The sequence below is a fragment of the Diospyros lotus genome, chromosome 13 (assembly GCF_014633365.1).
Source record: "Diospyros lotus cultivar Yz01 chromosome 13, ASM1463336v1, whole genome shotgun sequence".
In the NCBI taxonomy this organism is placed as follows: domain Eukaryota; kingdom Viridiplantae; phylum Streptophyta; class Magnoliopsida; order Ericales; family Ebenaceae; genus Diospyros; species Diospyros lotus.
The window spans coordinates 5,483,145-5,507,649 of record NC_068350.1 but is presented as its reverse complement, the minus strand read 5'-3'; the positions used below and the strand labels follow the sequence as shown (position 1 = coordinate 5,507,649).

Sequence of the window (24,505 nt, the reverse complement as noted above, 5' to 3'; positions counted from 1 at the left end):
AAATGGCAGCATTGGAGAAAACAGGTACATGGAGAATTGTGGATCTTCCTAAAGGAAAGAAGGCTGTTGGGAGCAAGTGGGTGTTCACATTGAAGTATAAATTAGATGGAAGCCTTGAGAGATACAAGGCAAGGCTTGTAGCTCAAGGGTTCACTCAAACCCAAGGCTTGGATTATGAAGAAATTTTTGCCCTTGTGGCAAAACTCAATTCAATTTGAGTGTTGTTGTCCTTAGTAGTAAATTTGGACTGGAAATTACATCAATTAGACATTAAAAATGCCTTCTTGAATGGAGAATTGGAGAAGGAAATCTATATGCGTATACCGCCCGAGTTTGAGACCGATCAACGATCACACAAGAAACAAAGTATGCAAGTTAGAGAAATCCTTATATGGGCTAAAGCAATCACCTCGAGCTTGGTTCAAGAGATTTAGCAACACACTATACAAGTTGGGATATAATCAAGGACAAGTAGACTATACTTTATTTACTAAGATTGCAAGAGACGGGAAGAGAACAATTCTAATTGTCTATGTAAATGATATCATCATCATCGGAGACAACCATCAAGAAATTCAGCAACTAAAACAAGAGCTCAAACAGGCATTTGAAGTAAAAGAGCTAAGGGAACTACGGTACTTTCTTGGATTGGAAGTAGCAAGAAGCAAGAAGGGTACTTTTGTATCTCAAAGGAAATATACTCTAGACTTGCTAAAGGAAACATGCAAGTTAGGATGTAAACCAGCAAGTGCACCACTTGAGCCTAACTAGAAAAATAGAGAAGGAGAAGAAGACCATCAAGTAGACAAAAGCATGTATCGGCGGCTAGGTGGTAAACTCATTTACTTATCGCACACAAGACCCGACATTACATACGCTGTGAGTATTGTTAGTAAATTCATGCATCTTCCAACTAAAAGACACTTGGAAGCAGCCTATCACATCCTTAGATACCTAAAGGGAACTCCAAGCAAAGGATTGTTGTTCAAGAAAAGCCAAGACAGAGGAATAGTCGGGTATGCAAATTCTCTGGGCAGGCGCAGTAGAAGTTAGTAAATCAACATCTAGATATTGTACAAGGCTATGGGGTAATTTGGTGACTTGGAGAAGCAAGAAACAACAGGTAGTAGCTCGTAGCAGTGCTGAAGCTGAGTATTGAGCTATTGCTCAGGCAATCTGTGAAATTATATATGTAGAAAGGCTGATGGAAGATATTTCTATGCAAGTATCATCTCCTAAGTTACTCTACAATGATAGCAAGTTAGTTATCAATATAGTCAATAACCCTGTTCAACATGATAGAATGAAGCACGTCCGAATTGATCGACACTTTGTGAAACAAGAAATGGAAGAAAGAGAAATCAAGTTAACCTATATCCCCACTACAGATTAACATGTGGATATTCTGACCAAAGCAATGCAAAAACAGAGTTTTGAATCAATTTGAAGCAAGCCGGGAATATTTGATATATATTCCTTAGCTTGAGAGGGGGTGCTGGTGGAAGATAAGGAAGATAAAGCTAGGGCTAGCTCGTGCTAAGGGATAAACCAGAGATACCAAATAATCTCATTCATCTCTTCCTTATCTCTTGTTGATAATAATCTGTTTCAGTTTATAGTTAATTACCTGTTTAAGTTTGATTATTTAATTTGCTTATGTTGTAATCTAGAGCTATAAATTAGGAGTTATCTAAGAGCTGTAAATTAGGAGATATTTGAGGAGTTAAGAGTTGAAGTAGAATTAGTAACAAGCTAGGAAACTTGTGTACTTATACTCAAGGAATAAACGGAGAATGCTAAGGTAGAATTCATTTTAATCTACCTGATTTTATCAGGTATGAACTACTTTTCTAATTGCAATAGGAATATCAAGATCATTCACCATATTTTCCATTGTGCCATCATTCATACAAGATGATATCTGGTAGGGTCACAAGAATGAGACGCAAGGTTTGGGAGATGAAGTATTGGAGGTTGACTAGGTCAGTTCAAAGAAGGAAAAAAATTTAACCCTATATTTTTGGTGAATAATTGAGAGAAAAATGATTAATTAAGGAATGGCCTCATGCATTAAATGAGAAATAATGACCTTAAAGAGAATATATTCATGAATATAGATGATTGACAAATTAGAATTCATGTAACTGACCCGATCTGTAGATTAAGGCTTGGTGTTGTCATTTGTTGTCTTTTTAATAATGTGTGTATTCACATTTCATTAATAATATTCTTAATATTTTTTTTCCAAATATAATAAAGTTACCAAAACCTCACATTTCACCTCTGCTAGTATAAAATAAATCAACAGAAAAAATGAAAAATTATGTAGAAAGAGATAAAAATCACAAGAAAACATGCTACAGTTTAGATGTACTACTTAAATGGGACAATTTAACAAATGACAGTGAGGACATCAAGCCAGCATAAACCTTTCCACAAGCATCTAATTCAACTCTTGCCCTTGTTTCAAAATAAATAGAGAATTTAACCAATTAAAACTCAGTGTTCCATTGTAGAAAAGAAAAATGCATGTACCATGTGAAAATTTATGAACCTACTTGGGGACAAAAGTCGCCAGCAACCCATGTTTCCTTGCAACAGCCCTAATAACTTCACGAGTAAAAATTAAGTTGTCTGCAGCTCTATTACAGGCAACGTATCCTGTTGCCATTTCAAACTGACCTTTGCCAGCTTCTGCATGGAGCTGCAATATTCAAAATGCGGCAACAAAACAAGAAGCCTGTTACTTGAATTGCAGTTCTCTGGAAACAAAATTCATGAAGGAGACAGAAGCTACGTAATCCAATGTTCTATTGAACAATATAATCTATCTAATAAAATGCATTTTAACATGCTGCTGAAAGACATTTATCGGTGCTTCATTTAGCTTTCAAATTACTGTAAATCCATCCCTCATCTCATTCTTTTTTTTTTTTATTAACTTGGACTCAACAAAAGTTTTCCAAAGAAATTATCTTCAAGAAGGAAGATAAAACTACTGGCGATGGTGAAAAATCACCGCCATTATGCATCATTTCCGAGTCAATGAAATTGAACACTCACAATTTCTGTATTCACACTGATAGCTGAAGGAAATGTGGGAGAGCTAATCTCAATCATTTAGGCCATCTGAAAGCTGGCTTTAACTTACTAGAAGTTGTAAAATAAAACAATGCATGTGTATTTCATAAATGAGGAGTATGACGACTAATGTATGGAAACAATATATTCAAAAATATATACAAATCATCTAAGCATATATAGTTACTTAATATAAAGATCATAATCAAATATCATAATCCTCTTAACAAAAATAAACTATGGGAGCTTTTAAGGCATATTGAAAGTGTGACGAATAGAAAATCACAATATTAAAACCCTTTTAAGAATGGACTGGTCAAAAATTGACTTGTCCTTCTTGAAATAGGTTTGTTTTCTCTCCATAAATGTTTTTGTTGGGTTATGCCTACTTCCATAGAAAAAAGACCAATATTGTTATTTGGGGCTGTTATCTCGTAGTGCGATTAGGGTTTTGTCTTTCTCTCTCTCTCTCTTATATATATATATATATATATATGTAAGAGAGAGTTAAGGGAGATTAGGCTTTCTTATGAGGCATTGGCTCACTACTCATTGTAAAGAAACCATTCCATCTCAGTGGAATTGATACTCTCCATATCCTACGGACGTAGGGTTATGTCAAACCACGCAAATCTCTCGTGTTCTTATTCTTCTCTTCGTTTATACATACACATATATACACATATATACATAAGTATATACACAGGATTCAATCACAAGCTTAACAAACTAGGATCAGATCACAAGCATGACAGTTTTCAAGGTCATCAATTATTCCAATGATGAACCAAGGAATCTAGAGAAGCAAAAAAAAAAAAAAAAGAGCATATAAAATTATTTCAAATAACTACTACACCTTCATTTATAACTTCAAGAAATACTCTTCCATCTCTCCTTGATTGCCCCCTCATTAGTACTTTTGATTGTCTTATGCTTTTCACTTGGCTCAAATGGCTAGTTTTTCTTTCTCTTGCTTTAGCTAGTTTATATATATATATATATATATATATCCATCTTTTATATCAAGTTGTTGGCATAAATTTTCATAAGCTTTTGACTTTGCTTCACTAACTTCCTTTTTTGCTTCTTTTTTGGTCAAACTATACTCTTTTAGATTTCTTCATTACAGGATCAACATAAAGTCTTGTAGCAAGCAGTTTTTATTTTCTCTTGTACCTCTTCACTCAACCACCAAGATTATTTTTCATTTTGACTCTCCTAGAACCATTTTTGTTGTATTTCAGATGACAGTTGTCATTTCTATCCAGATTTGGTTTGCCTCTCCTACAACCCAATCTATTCTACTACACGTTTTCCTTGAAAATGGGTCGTTTCCCCTTTTAAATCCCATCATCAAAGAATATATTGATAGAGGCATGGAAATGCAAGAAAAAACAATGCTTTTTTAACAAATTATCTAATGTGATCCCTAAATAAAAAAAAAAAAATACCAAACAAGTGGAGGAAGAGCTTCTCCTTTGGTTTAATTAATATCATATATGTGCTCGCTTATTTCAAAAAAAAAGTGGAGGAAGAGCACTTTAAAGTCTATTTACAAGAATAAAGTTAGAAATTATAGAGAAATCAAACTAATAAGCCACACTACGAAACTTTGGGAGAGAGTAATTGAGCAAAGATTAAGAAGAGAAACCCAAGTGCCTGAAAGTCAATTTGATTTCATGCTTGGTAGGTCAATGATGGAAACTATATACTTTCTAAGGCGCTTAATGGAAAGGTATAGAAATAAACAAATTACATATAGTCTTTATAGATTTAGGAGAAAGCTTAAGACAAAGTTCCTAGAGAAGTCTTATCGAAGGTTTTAGAGAAGAAGAAATCTGAATTGCTTATGCAAAGGTTCAAGACATGTATCATAGAGCAAAAAAAACACATGCCAAAACATGTGGGAGAGATTTTGAGGCTTTCCCAATTACAATTGGAAAACAATTGAAAAGTGCATCTAGTGTTTTATGCTAGAATATGATTCCATTAAAACTAAAAGAAAATTTTACGAGACAATCCTAAAACTAGTTTTGTTGTATAGCGCAAAATGTTTGGATAACAAAGCACTAACAGGTGCAAAATGCTTAATATGTTGTTGTAACGGCTCTACTTGAAAACACATATAACACATCATTGTTGTTGCCCAACAAGTACAGAAGACCTCTCAGAAAAGAAGTACATTTATAAGAAAAGAAAACTGGAAACTTCATGGGCAAATACCTAGATTTATTCAAATATCCTATCCAAATACGGTAGCAATTGGTTCACACGTCATGTGATATGTTTCTAGTTAAAATATAATCTTGGTCAACCTAAAAAGTGACCGATCTCTTAATAGATTTCATACAATGAACTGGAGGTGAGATCACTAATACACTACACATCATTCCATTTCCAACCTGACTTGTTCAAAATGTAGGTTGCCATTCAAACATTAAATTTGGCATATGCTACCATACTGTCAGATAATACAATGCAAATATTACCAAAACTACTAATCTACCTGTTCAACTGGAATATTCAAGGAACAGAGAGCGGCAAAAACTTCATGAAATATAGGGGAAGCAGCATCAAAGGCTGAAGTAGAACAGTAGGGTGTTGAATCAAATGGTACCAATTCTTCTTTTCCTTCCCTGCAAATTTTTCTAGATAATATTTGCAAAGCTGACTGGATATCTACAAATACAAGGCATGGAATCAGGAACACATACCTTGATACAATCTTCAACAGATAAAACTCACTTTCAAAACCTGCATACATCACCTGCATATACTGCACTTAGAAATTGAACAACGGAGCATTTTGCATAAAAAAAGATATATATCAACATACCAAGTTAAATTCATCTTTCAAAACTTGGGAAACTCTCCTTAATGCTTCTCTTGGGCAATATTCCCAAGCCTCACCAGGTTTAAGATGCATGTCAGACAGAACCATTTCCTCTTGTTCTGTCCTGTTGAGGGTGAAAGAAATTTCAAGTATATCAGCCACCCATAAAGACCATTCTAGACAGCAAACTTAATATAGTGGTATGCCAAATAATTAGCTGTGAGCCATTTATCGTGGAATAACAGAATAACAACAACAATAACAACATATTAAGCCTAAATCCAGCTACGTGGGGTTGGTTACACTAATTCTAACTAGCTAATCATTTTTCTGTAGTCTTACCTTCTATAAAGACTTTAAAACTCATATTGTACCTAAGAGTCTCCCATCAATTTTTCTTGATCTTCCTTCCTTGCCTAGTTTGCTAAAATACTTGTTCCATTTCATCCACTCTCCTCATAGAAGCCTCTATTAGCCTTTTGCTCACACGACCAAACCATCTTCAACGTGTCTCAAGCATCTTATCTTCAAAAAAAGCCACTCCAACCTTATTGCAAATAACTTTGTTTCTAATTTTATCTTTTTTTATATGGCCATCTTAACATCCTCATCTCTATTACACTCGTGTTTTGCACATGTTGGTGCTTTAATGAAAAATGCCCATCATTTTCTGCCATACTACAAAGCTGGTTTAATAGCTAGTTGTCTCATAAAATTTTCATTTTAGCTTTAACGAAATCTTACTCTCAAATAAAACTCCATATGCACTCTCACATTTTAACTATGATGTCTTAATTCTACAAGTAACATCCTCATTTTTTTTTTTTAATAAATGAACAATTCTATAGAAATAAGGGAAGAACTGTATAGGTATCAAGCTAGAGTATACCCCAAGCTAACTCCAAAACTGGTCATAACAACCAGGCTAAGATCCCAAAGACAACCATATAGACACCAAACAAAGGCCTGAACAAAAAAAGACCAACACCTAAGAGACAAGCATAAAAGCACCATATAGACACCAAATGGCCAGAACAACCAACCACCAAGCCACATATAAATGAGCATACCGCAAAACAAAAAGGCCCAACAAATAAACATATCTGGGAGGGAACAAGATCACTTGAGGCACTGATCTGGGAGGCACTAGCAGCGAACCAAAGCCTGACCCTATAGAGTACAGGGAAAAGAAAGAGTAATGAGGTGAGTCCAGTCTCATTTTTCACCATCTTCTTGGAGATACTGAACTAATATTTCTTGGTAAGACTTAATTTCAAGTTTTACTAGAACATCATCCACACTTACATTTTTACTAAATTTGCATTCCATATATTCAGTCAATTTGCTTAACTCAAAACCTCTAGATTCTAGAGTGTGCCTCCAAATCTTGAGTTTAGTATTCACGCCTTCATCTATCTCATCCACCAACACAATCACATCTGCAAATTAGCATACACCAAAGCACCTCTACCTAGATATATTGAGGGGTATAAAAATTGGAACAGGAATATAATGAGCACTGCCAACAATTGATGCTATAAAAGAAGCCAAGGAAAAAAGTTTGGTTACTATAAGAATCGAGAGACTAGTTGATACCTCATGTTCAACTAGTTTCTTGTGTTCACTCTGTCATTCACAAGTACACCAGACCATCTCATTAGTTCTTGTGTGGTTGTGCATTTGCTCCAAGAATTGCTCTATTTTGACTTAGCAATTTAAATCTTATATGTGTGAGTGAGTTAAATCAATGTTTGTGTAGGCATCAAAATAACATATTTTCAATTTCCTAAATTTTAGATTAGACCTTTCACAAGAAAAAAAAATAGTTTCAACTTTGAGTTTTGACAAGCAAGCATCCAGGACTTTTGTTCAGAGGAAGCAGAATTTAAATAACTCAACAAAAAAAAAAAGAACTTAAAATACAATCATGAATCAATTATTTTTAATTAATAAGTAAAGAAAATTAAAATTAAAATACTAAATATCTATTAGTAACACACAAATTTGATTTAAAATTCTAAATGCAATGCAAAAAGATAAAAGATTAGATCCTAGCAACAATTACTTTATTTGGTAAGGAAAAAAATAATTACAAACCATGAAAGATGTGAGAAGTTAGAGATAGAACTCCAACCTGAAAAGCTAGCTTAACAGGTGGAGGGATTCTCTTCCTTATATATGGCCCAAGGTCTCTCTTGTGGAGGCGATGTGGGATTCTCAACACTCCCCCCTCCCACGCCGAAACTTCTCCAGTAATTGATACATGCCCAGGTGATCGGGCAAGGTATTGGTCCATGACCACGACAACCAAGGGTTAGCTCTGATACCATGTGAGAAGTTAGAGGTAGAACTCCAACCTGAAAAGCTAGCTTAACAGGTGGAGGGATCCTCCTCCTTATATATGGCCCAGGTCTCCCTTGCGAAGGCGATGTGAGATTCTCAACAAAAGAAATGAACTAATAATAATGTAAAACACTAAAGTAATGACATTTAATCAAATAATTAGTGAACATATGCATTACTAAAATCAAACCCAAACATTTTATTAAGCCAACGTCAACAACAAAAAATCTCTTGGATAAAAACCACAATATAGATGTGTATATATCTAACCTCAACCATCCACATAAAAGTAAAGTCATCACCAAATAAACAGGAGCACACTTAATTTGGCATGCATTTACAATAGAATAGGGACAAATAAGTAATCAAATTAATGCTTATGAAGATAAGTATGCTTATGAAGATAAGTAGACCAAAAATAAATTTCCTGGGGGGCAAATGCCTAATTTTGCCCATTATTCCTCAAAAAAGAAGTTAAAAGGCCAAGAGAAAAAAGAATAACTAAAAAGTTGAAAGTGGGCAAATTGCCCTACCTGTCCCAATATAGGTCCATCACAGCAAGCATCTAAACAGTGACCAAATTGACCAAACTCTGAAATGGCCAATTCACTTATTCAAGACAACCTTGAAAACCCTTAGGATGTATCCTCCATCTTAGATGTCAAATGCATAGGAGTATTTTTCCTTTTCCATTTTAATTTCTCAAAGTTTATCAGGGTGAGATTTAAGTGCAAAATAAATGAAGACAGAAAAAAAGAAATAGAACCTGAATGGTTAGTAAGAATTATGCTACCATATGGGGTCAGGGGTAGTACCAAGGAATTTTCCACTTTGTTGACAAGTCAGGCATCAGTCTGATCTCACCTGCAGCGCCCAGGTTAGTCCCTTCTGCAGGACCATCTACAGCTGAACTCATGGCCATACAAGCAACAGTAAGACCCACACCATTCTTCCTAACAACATCATTGAAACGCCTCCTTGGAACAACCTGAACAATGATAGCGAGTGAAAAAGCAAGAATCAAACAATACATGTGCAGGGAAAGACTGCAACACTCTTGCAAAAGCCAAAATTAATAATAATAGACGCCCAGCCCCTTAGCCAAAGTAAAGGCCTCTAAATCACTTCCCATACCATATGAACAACTTGAGAATAATTCAAACCTTATTGAACAATCTCAAATTTCACTATCATCATCACAAAGCTTAATGCCACTAGGTGGAGTCAGCAAGATGGATTCTAACTTTTTAATCATCTCCATCCACAGCCATATCTTTTGTAAAGCATTATACCCCATGTCAATCTAAGGGTTTATAGCTAACTTTCTTTAAACTCTCTCTACCCCCTTTTACTACAAACTTCCTCCATTCCATCCACTCTCCCCTGTATTTATTAGATTTTTCTTCATATGTCCAAACCATTTTAATCATGTCTCAAGTATCTTATCTTCAATTGATGTCACTCCAATCTTATTAGAGATAATCCCATTTCTATTCCTATCTTTCAATAATAAAATTATATGAAGTCCACACTTTTGGAATCTAACTATTACTAAATATGTACCAATAATTGGGCAACCTTATATTTTGCCATGATTCCTGAAGAAGTTTGTAGAAACAAGGAATAAATGCAGCAGGCATTCTTTTCCCTTCTTATTCTTCACATGCAGTTACTCCTAATTTGAATTCAAAATAGATAAATCAATCAAGTCTGTTATGAAGGTCAATCACATCAACTTTATAACAAGAGACTACATTACAGGTTACTTCCAAGAATCAGGTCTGGTATTAAACCCAGTCATATCAACTTTTTAACAAGAACTAAAATACAGAATGTTTCAAAAACAGTGAGTTTAATTAAAGAACATCAATTAACTAAAATTTGTTTAATTTATGCATTCCTGCAGGTATTTATCTATGAAAAAAAGACAGCATAGCAAAAAAGTACATCAGTTATTGAGCAAAAAAAGATCAGTCACAAACCAGGCATCTATCCTCTTGATGGCTGTGAAACTTGAGATTATTTCCATTACAGCCCCTAACAGATAGCTGAAGTTATTCTTCCTCCAATTAACAGGCAGGCTTATTTCTGTTCATAAAGATAATCTAATACCTTCCTCTAATAGCTAAAGATATCTAAGAGTTAGCATTCAACAAGACATTAGATTAATGGTTTTTTGTCCAAATTTAACCACCAGCCAATTTTGAATAGTTGTATGCATTTGGGACAATTATGGAGGACAGCTTATTCAAATGTAAGGGGGAATGTGTTGGGCGTATAATAATAACGTAAAGGATACAGATACATCTCTCTAACAATTTAAGGGCTGTTTGATAGAGTTTTTAGTTTCAGTTTTCATTTTTTTGTGTTCAAATTTTGTTTCATTAAAATAAAAAAGGGGGAACTAGACATGTTTGACAACTTTGCTTTGTTTTCAGTTTTGTGTTTAATTTTTTAATTTTTGTATTTTTTCTCCCCACCCCATCTTGATGCCAGTGACCAGAGTCTTCGAAGATTGTATGTGACTCCTTCCATTAGTCTCCAGCAACTCGCATGAATGGCAATACGAGTGGTCACCCACGACCCCTCTGATTACATCCGGTGGCTAGCAGTGAGGGATGGGGGAGGGGGAAGAAAATGAAAACAAAATGAAAAATTGTAAAAACACCTTTTCTTTACCAAGAAAAAAAAATCATTTTTTTTTTGTTTTGGAAACAAAAATAAGTAAATCTTCTTTTCTGTTTATGTTATCAAAATAATGAAAAAAGAGACCAAAAATTAAAACAAAATGGGCCAAATTTTACATGGTTAACATTTTCAACATTTCTAGTGATGTTCATTTTATACGGCAAAACAGTAAAAATGATTTGATCCCAAAACTGGTATGGAAACAGAACATGAGAAAAATAAAACCCACACAGGACTTGTGCTGTGAAGAAGCACCATTTTTGTTATTTCCCTCACTAATAGTACATCAAACATCTAAAATTATTGATATTTTCACTGAAAAAATGCTGAAAACAAAAGAGAGGAAACAGAAACTCACTCGACACCTGTGCTGGCCAGAAGCATCAACCCAGATAACACGAACAAGTGAAAAATCTGATTGTAAAGTATCGATCTCTAACTTTGTTGAATCGCTACAAACATCAGGTTTGGAATCAATAGGTTTGGCATCTAAATTGATCTTGTAGAACTTTTTTGCATTCTCAGAAAAAATGTCTTTGACTGCTTCAATGGCCTCAGGTATGGAAAGATCACCAGTAATACATGCATCACGTAGAACAGAGAAGACAACTTCACGTGCTCTCTTTGCACCTATAGGAACATTGAAGTAAAATAATAAAACAAGGAAATAAGAGGAAGATCCTCTGTCATTTAACCTGAATTTCAATCCACAATTGGTTATTTTCAACCAATACTCAATCAAGCAAATAAATTGTTTGAATTTCCTGGAAATACTTTTTATTTCTACTACTAAAGAACTGATTGCTATTGACTTTTAATGCCCTTAAATGTAAAATAGCCCTTGTTTCGTTCCAGGTTACCACTTTTCTTGTTTCCTTTTTTTTTTTTTTTTTTTAGGGTGGGGTGGGGGGGGGGGTTGCATAATGAAGGCTGCAATGGAAAGAAAAAAGAAACAACTGGCAATATGAAACCCATTGGGGATTATCAGTCAACAAACCTGTTTGGCTGAGAAGTAGGTCCACAGGGTGCAACTCTATTAATCTAAAACATAGATATACCTCACTAATGAACTCAAACCAGTAAATATAAGCCACCCTATTAGAGGAAGGGACATTTAGCAGAAACATGCTCGCAGATTTCATGTTTACCATAGTTAATTGTTTTCTCACATGGTGACCTAGCTGAAATTTCCAGGAAGGAGATAGAGCTCTGGTGAAGAAATAAAATTACAAAATAAAGTCCATGCTTATGATGATTGAGCAAATTTTCTCTCTCACTAGTACCACAGCCCCTTTGGTTCAGGCCTTCAGCCCAGACATTCCCTACGGTTTGTTTTTAGCCCTAGAGGTCCATGTGGTTTATCCTTTTTGCTTGAACACTCCCTCCGTTAGGTTCTTGCACTAACTACATTAATTAAAGTCATGCTAATTTAAATTTAACCATTTTATTTGCTGATCTCTATAATTAAAATAAAAGGCCAAGCCAAAAGAACAGAAGTCTGTTTTTCAGACAAAGTTGCCAGCAGCAGCAGAATAGCCTCCAAGACAACTATTGCGACAAGAGAGAGAGAGAGAGAGAGAGAGAGAGAGAGAGAGAAGCTCAAATTCTAGTAGCATCGCGTTGTGACCTTTGCACAACTACACTTTCCCAATCCCAAACCCTAATAAGCCACTGCCGACCAACGTCTATTCAAATTCTGTACAAGCAAGAGAACTCATATTTTCCTGAACTGGAAGCTGAGATTCTCAAGCTCCTCAAGCTTGAACTTCTTTGTTCAGGAAAATACTGGCACTCCAGAAACTGGCTATGGTGGAAGGGGAAGACCCACTGCTGTCAATTTTGAGGTTTCCTCTTTCATCTTGGATAAAAAAATAGGTTTCCTCTTTCTTCAACCTTTGAACAGTGGGTCTTCCCCCTTCTTGCAGCAGCAGTTGGCAACAGAGGTGGCCCTTCTTGTCCCTTTCTCTATTTGACGTGTAATATCCTAGATTTTCAAAAGGACTCAAGAGCAATTTTAACTTGGGTTATAGGTGAAATTATCAAAAGATTTGGGACTTAAGTATAATTTCTTACAATTATTAGTATCGAATCGACTGCAGGGAATGTCCTGGAACATAAATGACTAAGGAAATTAATATAGTATTGACGAGCGTTCCGAGATAGAATTAATGATATTAAAAGAAATTGAAATCAAAACAGTTTTCGGTACAGTTGCAATTCAAGCTGAAAAATCGAATTGTCGTAGGGGACTTCCGGGAAGTCAACGGAATCCTAAGGGGACTCCAATTTTTTATAAGAATTAACCTTAAAGTGGTTTCGAGACGAAACAAAAATTCAGTGAAGGCGCAAGGACAAAATCATCCTTATCGAGTAAGCCATGAGTTATTAATTTTGGATTTTCAGTGTTGTAATGCAAATTAATTTGATATTTGAGGGTATAATTGCAATTAAAGAATTGCGTAAGTGAAATAGAGATAAAATTTGGGATTTAAATGTGTAATTTTCTTTATAGTACAATGTAATATATAATATATTATACATTTATATATATATATATAGTTGTCAGTGAGAGGCCATGCCTCTGCAAGATTTAGCCATGCCCCGCAAGATTTGGGGAGTCTTTCACGCAAGAAGGTATGGGTAGGTAGTGAGGGAGCAGTTGAGAGCCTATAAATAGATGGTGAAGAATGAAGAAATGGGAAGAAAAGCAAGCAACAACAGGGAGTTGGAGAGAGAGAGAGAGCGGCAGAGCTCGAAAAAGATCGGAAGAAAGAGCGAGGCAGCAAGGGTAGCCGGCCAATGGTCGGTGATTGGTGGCCGGAGTTGGCCGCAATAGCAAGCGGCAGGGGGCGGCGAAATGGGCAGCGACCATGGCAGCCGCGAACAGTGCACAAGTAGGGGTGGCCGAGAGTGGTGGCAAGGGCGAAGGCGGAGCAGCGGTCAAAGCAACGATCGATGGTGGCAGCTGGCGGGCGCACGGAGGAGGGCCGGCGAAGCTGGGCCTAGCGGAGGCAATTCGAGGCAATTCGCGCGCGCAGAGAAGAAGGATGAAAGAAAAGAAAAAAGAGAAAATTGTAGAAAAATTCTGAGAAATTACAGAAAAATTCTAGGAAGTAATTTGGGGCTTAAGGAGTATACCTGAGGCTGGGAAATTGTCAGAGCGTGCATTTTGAGATCAGGGCACACATATCAAGAAAGCCTAAGAAGTTAAGTTAGGTGAGTAAAATTTCCTAGAAAATTCTAGAAAATTAGGAAAGTTATTTTATGAATTGTTATGGAAAAATATTTGAAAAATATTCACTTTGGATTCATCAAGGAAAAATAGAAGGAAATAGAGGAAAATTATGAGAAAATTAAGAAAAATAGAATATTGATATTCTTGAATAAATATGATGGTCAGGGTATGTTGAGATTCCGAATTGAGTACGTTAAAAGTCTAGCACGAGAATCAAGATATTCTGAGATTCGTTTGAGGTAAGTGGTTCTACCCTAAACCCAATTTTATGTAAATGGTTTTATCATGTTGTCATGTCTTGATGTGAATGTCATGTAGATTGCATTTACATGTTATGATGAAATGTGCATATGTTCACGATGATATTATTGATCATACACCGCATAAGGGTTTGAGAGTATGGGCCGATACCATTGTTTTTCCGAAGGTGCACCCATACACCTTGACATGTTGCAGGAAGCCATAAAAATAGAGAGTAGAATTAAGATACGGTCGACTCGAACCGAAATGAAAAGGAAAATGACATTTTGCATCCATGCACGAAATATGATTTTGTACCCTTACTTAGATGATTCATCATCTAATTTGAGCTTTGCCTCTAAAATATTCAAACGTTCCAGATGGAGATTGTAGCAGAAACAAGGATAAATGAGGCATGAAATAGCACTTAGCAAAGTGCATGATGTAATGATTAAATGTTATGCAACCCATGTATTTAAGTTCTGCTACTTTGAATTCTGAACGTTTTGAGGAATGATGATGTATAACCTTATTATTGGTTAATGTTAAAGTTAAGGTTCGATTCTAGTTTTCGCATTTGATGTTTATGATGATTCTCTTTCGAGATAGATGTATGTAAATTTTGGGATGGATATGAGGAATGATATGGTTTAGCATTAGTTTTGAAATAAAAAAATTTATTATCCCAAAATTGTCCCATGTTATAACACGCCCGAGAAAGTGGGGTGTTACATGACGGCTCCAAGCTATGGGTCCCCAACAAATAGGTTGAGATCCATATCAAGTGTCTTCCATGCCTGTAGGCACCTTAGGCGAATCCCACATCGGCCATGCAAAGGGCGGGAACTGGACATACAAGTGCAGAGGGTGTTCTACATAGTGACACGCGTTTTGGGATTAAATCTCAGAGCGACAAAATCAGAGATTAGTTGCAACCTGAACCAGACAATACGTTGTTACATGGACCCCGGCCGTTACAAAATGGTATCAAAACCGACCCCCGAGCCTCTCAACGTTGTGGTGTGGCAAACCACAGCAAAGACGCTAAGTCCCTAAGAGGGGGGGGGGGGGGGTGCGTATAGGTACCTTAGGCGAATCCCACATCGACCATGCAAAGGGGGGGAACTGGGCATATAAGTGCGCGGAAGGTGTTCTACATAGTGACACGCGTTTTGGGATTAAATCTCAGAGCGACAAAATTGAGGATTGGTTGCGACCTGAACCGAAGAATATGTTGCTACGAAGACCCCGGCCGTTACATTGCCCATTGTCGATAGTCAGCGAGGGCATACAACAAGGCCACGATGGCCCTCACAACCGCACCCAGTAACCCTTCGCCACCACCAGCAACTTTTTCAGAACAGAATTCTGTTCCTTGGGCTTGTTTTTTATTTTTTAATTTCTATATTTAATGAGAGATATTAGCAAATAAAATGGCTAGATTTAAACTAGTTTGACTTTAATTAACATTGCTAGTGCAAAAACAAAAGCTTAATGGAGGCAGTGTCCAACCAATAAGGGTAAACCACAGGAACCACTTAAAGGCTAAGTTAAAAACAAACCAGAGGGGGTGTCTGGGCAAAAGGCCTGAGTATGGTATGTCAATGAGTAAGGTCCTTTCTTTTCCTTCCTGCAATTACTAAATAAGAAAAATACATGTTGCACAAATCTATGCCCTGTAAATCATAAATGGACCATGGGCAATATGCATTTCCACAAACAGTTTGTACTTTAAAGTTGAAACAGAATTGATCTCCAAAGTATTAACTGAAGAACAAAAAAAGAAATGAACTATAAGCCATACAACTTGCAAGATATTTTTTTTTTTTTTTTTGTGAAGTGAAGCATAAAACTGTGGAGAAAAACCAACCTAAGTAGAAAGTTTCAGGAAACGCATAGCCATCTGTGCTGAACATCACCTGCAAATTGATCATGCTAAATTTAAAAACTTTAATATTAACAACACAAAAATAGAAATTTTAGGGCCAAGCCTACCAACTAGGGAAAAATATGAACCATTCAGTCTTTGGACATTGTGATACAACCTAAAAAGCATGGCATGTCAAAAGAAAAATCACATTTTATTGCTCACAGCACGTGCAAACACAATATTTTAGAAAATGTGAATTTGAAGAATAAGATCTTTGTTTCCTACTAAATTGAAATACAAGGATCTGGTCACTTCTATATGGACAGAAATTCATTTTAAGGAACAGAAGACGTCGAGAAGCTGATAAGCCCAGTTGCTTGCCAAATGGAATGGTTTGAAAGAACATTACTCATGCATGAAATTCTAGGATTTAGTATTAGCAAATAGTTTATGTAGGAACTGTCCTGATAAAAACAGGCAGTCAATCAGAGGTATCAAATATCTATAAATGCTAATTTATAGATCCAGATAAAAATAGTCAATCAGAAGTATCTATAAATGTTAATTTGAGAATATACCTAGCAGGTACAATCATGGAAGATTAGCCAAAGATAGGAATTCGTTAAGTATCCAAAATCAATAAAGGGCATCTCCAGTGTTGCATGAGGCTCCCGGTTTTGAAATGACCAACCTTATTACCCTTGATTTGCAAAGAGGCTGTGAAATGACCAACCTTACCATTGCTACCAAGGCTTGTCCTTATTCAAAACTAGAACTTCTCAAAATATTCCACTACTGTTTTTGGATTAGATTCAATATATTCTCAATTTCCACTAATGTAACCAATCATATTTGGAGTTTTTTTCCCCATAATGAAAGAGTCTTCTCCAGTTTGTTGCATGTTCACTATATGATTTTATCACTATGCAATCGTGAAGCCATAAATAAATGTTCAGTAATGACCTGTAAAACTTGAAATTTTATCGAATCTTTTTTTGGGGGCATTGTTTTGTAAAAAAATTCTTTTTTAAAACAAAAATATAAAGATATGTTTCTCTGAGGTACAATATTTTCAAGCAGGATTCATATTTTTGAAGTGCATGTGTGTACTCACCTTATTTATTGGAGCCAGCTCCAGAAGTTCTTTGATTGATGATATCATCCCATGGACACTAAGCTTAGGAATAGCCAAACCAAAATCAAGGTAAACCTAGGTGAATACAATGCAGTGTCAGGAAACTTACAAGTTTAACATCCAAGCTCATGCCCAACAGAATTCTTGATTCGAGTCTTCAAGATCTTTTACCTGAGGATAAACAGAGGCTAGATATGATGCTTCCCTAGAAAATGGGTAGGATGCATGTAAAAGTACAATACGGCAGTTGGAGAATCTCTTGTCCTCAAGAATGGAGTGGAGATGCAGGGGATTGGAGAGCCTCAAATCCAAATCTTTGTCTCCAAAACTGATTTGAGGAAAGAAATGATCAAATGATGCTATCAATGGACAAAAACAAGAAATACCAAAAAGAAAACAGATCTACCTAAAAAGTATTTGTTTGGTTGATAATTATTGGGCAAGTAAAAAAGTAACAAGAAGAAACTGACATTTTGAAACAGCTACTCTTTGATCAAACATCCAGCAGGATCACAAATCACTAATTTCTTTTTCCAAATTTTCTTGGGAACCAAACACAACATAATTTAAGGCATTTAATGACCATCAATTTCCTACCCTGTGTGAATCTGCATTGGCAATCCCAGTTGCGAGGCAACCTCCAAACTTTGCATGAAGAGATAGTCGATGAAATTTTTATTTGTGATACGGACAGGGCAGCCAGCTGTGAAGACATAGTGATCAGAATATCCTGCTGTAAGCCTTGCAATGAAAGCCATTTTTAAATGCTAAAACTCACCACATAAAACTTCTACCAGACTCCTCTGAGCCTCCTCACTTGTGACATTTGTATTAATCTCAAGACCACTGCGGTATGCAGCTATGCTCTTCAAACCTATTATTTGATCGGCAACTGTACAAATGGATAAGGAAAACAGTAGACAAACCAACTATAAAAGCCCACCTGCTAGGAGGAAAACCGAGGGGAAAGGAATATATAAGGAAAAAGAAAAACTGAGAACTCCCCCTTGTTGCACAAAAATGGTGTTACTAGAAAATCTATTACCCTTGTATTTAAAGACTTGTGAGCACATTTCCATAATGTGGTATACCTCCATTGCAAAATTATGAACTCAGTAACACAATGTGAATCAAAAGATTTTATAATTATTATTAACTTTTTTATATTTATTTCTTTAAGAAAGCTTCTCAAAAACAATAACATATCAAAGCCCTAATCCCACTAGGTCGGGGAGGTTATTAAGATGGCTTCCCAAAAAAATAAAAAGAAAAGAAAAGACAAACTAGCACGACGAAGTAAATAATGTGAAAAATTAAAGTTTTGGCATAAAAAGTATAAAAAACTGATTTCCCTTAAACATGTCTTTACATGATTAATTTGAGGAAAAAGGAGTACAGAGGGAACTGTTTTGTAATTACTGAAAGAAAATTATATGAACAGCACCTTAACTTCTAATTGTAATCTATGGGCTCCATCAATCAATAGACTCCACAATGGAATATCAAATATATTACCAAAATAACCTCGTTTACATTAAATCTTATTTTGTTAATAAACAAGGATAAATACAAATTAAATTTATAAAGAACAAATGATAAAATTTCCCAATTCCCATTATTTTTTTTCAACCAGTAACAAAGAGGTTCAATATCTGTATTCTCTAGAATCAATACTCATTATCATCATCAAATACGCCTTATTCTAAACAAGCTAGGGTCGGTCGCACAGCATTTATAATGTCAACTAACTTTTAAAAGTCACATTGATGATACAAATCCATGCAAAAGAAAAATGTGGCAAAATTTTACATCGGATACCCTTCCTAATCCAACCATTTCATGAGAAATGATGAAATAAAGTTTCAACACCATCTTCATATAAAAATGTTTCACGAAACGGTGGTGGATGAAAATAATTCATATGGTCATATTCAATCACAAAGTTGATATTATGAAACCAACTTGTACAACATGGAAAACACAACACAGAGGTAGATGGGGCAAAGAGTTAATGAAAAAATACAATTGCATGCGTTCATGCATATTAGCACAGGCTCAACAAAACTACAATACTTAAGGTAAAAGCATATAGAAAGTATATGTATCTCTTTATTTTTACAAAGCTATTACGCTTACTTTTGCCCTAGCATCAAATAGTAGGGGAATCCTTATGAAACTATAAATAAATTCTAAACACCTCATAAATCCATAGTATACATGTAAAAATTTGAAAGATAGTGGGGACCTGCACACACAAAAGTAGAATGGTAAGGAAAAATTAACAAAAACTAAACAAAGTTAGGCTCGTCAAAATCAATCAGGCCAAAAATGGGTGGACACGAGAAAAGAAAGACATGAGAGTTTAGAGGATGTTTCTATCTCTCCTCTTCAAACAACTCACACCTCACATCTCCCTTCCCAATGAACCAAACAGATAGAAGGGATTTCTGTTCCCACCTTTATCTTGTTCCAATCCCCACAACCTCATTCTTCCTATTGATTTTGCACCACTGGAATGGGTGAAGCATAAAGACAAGGTACCTAAAAATATCCCACAAAAAAACCAGAAGTAAAATCTGAAAGGATATGACTTTAACTTTTTGATAAACGTTCGAATGAAAGCATCCAATGTCCATGTAGATCCACCAGGCCTTTCCTATATTATTTGAGAACATGACAGAAAAGAAAAATTCGTATATCAATGTATCATAGATATAGAAAATTTTGCATCTTACCAAAGTAATGGAAAAGGAGATCATGATCAACAAATAACATAAATATAAGCAAACTCAAAGTTAATCAGCTTCATGGAATATAAACCACCACCATAACTAACAGTGATAGCTCGTTAGTAATTTCTAGAGTTATAAGGGAAATGTAACATGATCATTAATATCTGGACCCTGAAATTGATGTCTAGTTGCACAAGAATGATAAAGGTGTGAGAGAAGAAAATTTGGAGTTTACTTTATGGGATATTTAAGCTAATCACATGAATAAACTTATTCAACTAGACCAATTACAGCTGTTGCCAAATGTTACATAATTGATATAGTTAGCACGTATAAATTCAATAAGCTTAGGAAGCTTCTCTCTTGGATCTACACCAATGAGTTTGCAAGATTTTCACAACTTGAAACTAACTGCTTTCCAGGCTCATCTCCTAAAACTAAATTGTAGATTTATTTCAGCCCCCATTTCCACTTGAAACTCAACTAGAAATAAATCTCAAATGGGGACTTATCACATACTCAATTCATTTTCTGGATGAATTAAGTAATCAAGCATTGTTAAAATATCCTGGACTAGATAAACATGAAATAATAAACATTTATGAATAAAACCAAATAGATGGAAATAATTATGATGTTCAATGTTTCAAGCTAAATGACAGTAAAGACAACATGTAAAAAGTTTCACCGCATGCATTCTCAACATAGAGACTACAGTCACCTGATAAAAGAGAAATGCCAAGCTCTATAACTTAAACATGTATATTAATATTTTAGAGAAAACAAACACAGGTCACCTATGTGAATGTAAAGTTGGAGAACCTAACACAGAACAGAAGATTTATCCATAACTGCCATACAGGTGCAATCAAGCATCCACGAATATTCTTGCATTCAGAATCCAGAAGGAACTCCTGACAAAAGAACATATAAGTCTTTTGTGACCTAGCAAGGTCGAACCAGCTATCTCTTCCGGTTCCAATCAAGCACCCAGAGCATTTCAGATTCACGGATAGAGTTAAACAAGCTCCAACATGTATGGACGATCACCTTTGATTGACGTTCAAGAGGACAGCAATTCAAATGCCATTTGGTTATAATAAGACCTTCCATGAGCTAAAATATTCCTTCACTTCTTCCACTCTCTTTCAATACCATCAACGACTTAAAAGAAGCAAAAACAGAGACTTTTCAAGCCAACTATATGTTAGACATAAAAAAATGTTTCTGTCCAACAAAGAGTTTGAAACAAAGATTTTGTTAGAATTATTAGTATAATTTCAATACCATGTTGTTGTTGTTGTTGTTATTAGTATAATTGTACATATTTTATGTATATTTTTTTTGTAATTATTAGGCCTTATAATTAGCCCTAGGTTAAGCCCATAAATTAGACCCGTTATGCCTATTATAAATAGTAAGCTAAGAGAGACTAATCTCTTAGGTTTTTCTCTCAAAATTATTCTCACATAGTATCAAAGCCACTAGTGAGAAAACCCTAAACTACCGCTGTGTATCTTTCTCCAGCGGTCTCCCAACCCTAAAAATTCCTTCTTTTTCTCTCTCCTCGCCGCCCCTGTCAAGACCCAACCTCCACTATCCAGCCACCATTTGCCAGCAATGCCGCTGCCACAATGTTCACTATCGTCAGATTGGCTGACCACAAGAGACCCATTGTTGCCGAAGCCCTCATGCGCCGTCCGAACTTTTTGGCTAGTTCCCACGTGCTGACACGTGGGAGCGCGTGTCTCACCGAACTTTAGCCGTCTTCTCATCGGAACCTTGACAGAGCCTCTTGAACCCGTCCCCGGTGTCGGTTTTCCCAAAAACCATCCCGATCTATGTGTATCAATTACCCAACACCTTTTTTACCCACTTTTATCACCCAAACATCGGAGTTTCAGTCTATTCGCCTAAACCCCACCATGTCATCCTTGAGTGATGCCAACTCTACTCTTGGTACCTCATCTGCATCTCAACCTTTCACCCTTTCCAACATAGCGACCTCTATTATCACCTCTGACAAGTTAATAGGTTCTGCCAACTATCTCTCATGGGCAACCTTTGTCAAGATGTGGTTCAAGGGGCAGGGACAAGCAGACCATCTCACCAAGAAGCAAAGGATGTCAACAAAACCAACAAGGATAAATGGGAATAGGTCGATGCTCAGTTGTGTAATATTTTATGGAATTCCATTGACCGATCTATTTTTCAGCTCTTTCGACCGTTTGAAACTTGTTATGAGGTTTGGAAGGAAGCTACTAAGTGTTATACCAAAGACATTCAATGTCTCTATATTGTTGTCCACTCTATCAAGAACATCCAGTAAGTTAATCTATGGAAACCTATCTAGGCCAAATGCATTCTCTTATGCAGGAGTTTGAAGCTCTTCTTTCATACTCTGCTTCCAAAGCTGCTCATGATTCTTAATTGGAAAAACTGTTCATGGTCCTTACTTTATCTGGTCTCAAGCCCGAGTTCGAGGCTATCCGCCATCAGATCTTGATTAGGTCCACTAACTCCACTATGAAAGATGAAAGAATAATGTAAGGGAATATTAGTCTTTCACCCCTTAAAATTTTATTAGCTCGGGATAGATATATATACAAAACATTCCTAAAAAATTCCCTACTTTACAGCAATGGATAAACTTATCTAGTTTACAACTCTATATCAACATAATCTTGAATTTCCTTAGTTTAATCTAGGGCTGGCAATAAGCCGAGCTACTCGTGAGTTGGCTCAAGACTTTGACTCAATAATTGGTTCAATAAGCTAGCTCGTGATACAAATGAACCAAATTTGAGATCAAATATTTAGCTCATTTAGTAAATGAGCTGAGCTTGAGCTACTATCAGCTCGACTCATTTGACTCACAAGCCAACTTGATATACTTATATATATTAATTTTATAAATTTATTAAATAAAAAATATTTATTACTTAATACTCAATAATATAAATATATAATTAATAATTTTATAAATATATTATTTAAATATAAATAAATATATATTATATATATCACATATATTATTTAAATATATATATACATCAATACATGTTAGATTTGGAGGAAGGGGGGGAATTCCAAAAAGCCAATTGATTGATTTGAAAGGGGGTAGCCCGGTGGGTTTGGCAGGCAGGCTCTATCTCCAAGGGGTTGGAGGGGCACTTAGTGTTTCTTCAATTCTTCTCTAGCACGCCTTCTTCTTCGCATTATCTTCTTTTTCTTCCAAGTTCTAGTGCATCTTCTTTTTTTTTCTTCTCCTCCAACTTCTGGTGGGTCCTTCTCCAGCGACAGCACATCTTCTTCTTCTTCTCCTCCCAACGAGACGACCAACGACTTCTCCAACAATCAGCTAGCATGCAACCTCCAGTTCCTGCAACTGGGTTTGTTTTCTATGTTGCTATCCTTCTTTTTTGGTCTATTTTCTAAGTTTGTTTTTTGTGCATAATTTGTTATACTTTTGCTATTGTGCATTTGCATGTTGCACTTTTTTTCAAGTATACATAATACAATTGCAGAATATGTTATATGTTAGTCGCTTTTAGATTTATTTGCATTACATTTTTTGATACCTTCCTAGCTCTCAAGTTTTCTTGACATATGCATTTTATTGTATATTCTATACATGATGCATTTTTGGATGTATTAAACTATTTTGTCTTTTTGATTCAAGCTATTATAATTTATTGGATTAATGAAGTTGTAAATGATAGCATATTTTGATGTCCAGGAATTTCATGATGTTAGATAACTGCTAAATTGATTATAAGTTATAAATTTCATGAAGTCTTGATCCATAGTGCCTAGGACTTTCCTACTCTGTGAATTCATTGAGTTACTTTCATTTGTACTTACAATTTTGTATTGATTGAGTTAAGTTTCGAGCTGAGCCGAGCCAGCTCGTAGTCATCATCGAGTTGACCTCGAGCTAAAAAAATCAGCTCGAGCCGAACTATGAGCCAAGCTAAAATCAATCAATTTGAGCTCAAGCTCGGCCTAGCTCGGCTTATTGCCAGCCTTAGTTTAATCTGAGAATATCTCGGGCTTCTTCCTTTTCCATCTAGAAGTCTACCTCGTTGATTATCCTTACACATACATAGCTTCTTCTTTATCTTCCAACACTCCCCCTCAAGCTGGTGAATAAATATCTATCATTCTCAGCTTGTCTCTTATCACCTCAAAACTCTATTTTTGCATTGCCTTAGTCAAGATATCTACTTTTTGATCTTTGGTAGGAACATAAGTTAAACTTATGTCTCCTATTTCTATTTCTTCTTTGACAAAATGCATGCCAATTTGAACATGTTTCATCCGGTCGTGCTAAACCGGATTATTCACT

At 35.7% G+C, this 24,505-nt stretch overlaps 1 protein-coding gene across 1 annotated transcript in view; it reads right to left on the bottom strand.

Annotated features, from left to right (window-relative positions):
• The window catches only part of LOC127789104 (protein fluG), a 78,960-nt gene that overhangs the window by 34,719 nt on the left and 19,736 nt on the right, over positions 1–24,505 (bottom strand). The window contains exons 3-14 of the mRNA XM_052317886.1: positions 20,015–20,081; positions 18,204–18,320; positions 18,023–18,128; positions 17,597–17,753; positions 17,405–17,500; positions 16,291–16,339; positions 11,304–11,575; positions 9,073–9,245; positions 5,918–6,038; positions 5,796–5,848; positions 5,588–5,717; positions 2,559–2,704 (exon numbers count right to left, since the gene is read on the bottom strand). Of these exons, the coding sequence (XP_052173846.1) occupies positions 2,559–2,704; positions 5,588–5,717; positions 5,796–5,848; positions 5,918–6,038; positions 9,073–9,245; positions 11,304–11,575; positions 16,291–16,339; positions 17,405–17,500; positions 17,597–17,753; positions 18,023–18,128; positions 18,204–18,320; positions 20,015–20,081 (1,487 nt within the window). The remainder of the gene's footprint in view (positions 1–2,558; positions 2,705–5,587; positions 5,718–5,795; positions 5,849–5,917; positions 6,039–9,072; positions 9,246–11,303; positions 11,576–16,290; positions 16,340–17,404; positions 17,501–17,596; positions 17,754–18,022; positions 18,129–18,203; positions 18,321–20,014; positions 20,082–24,505) is intronic.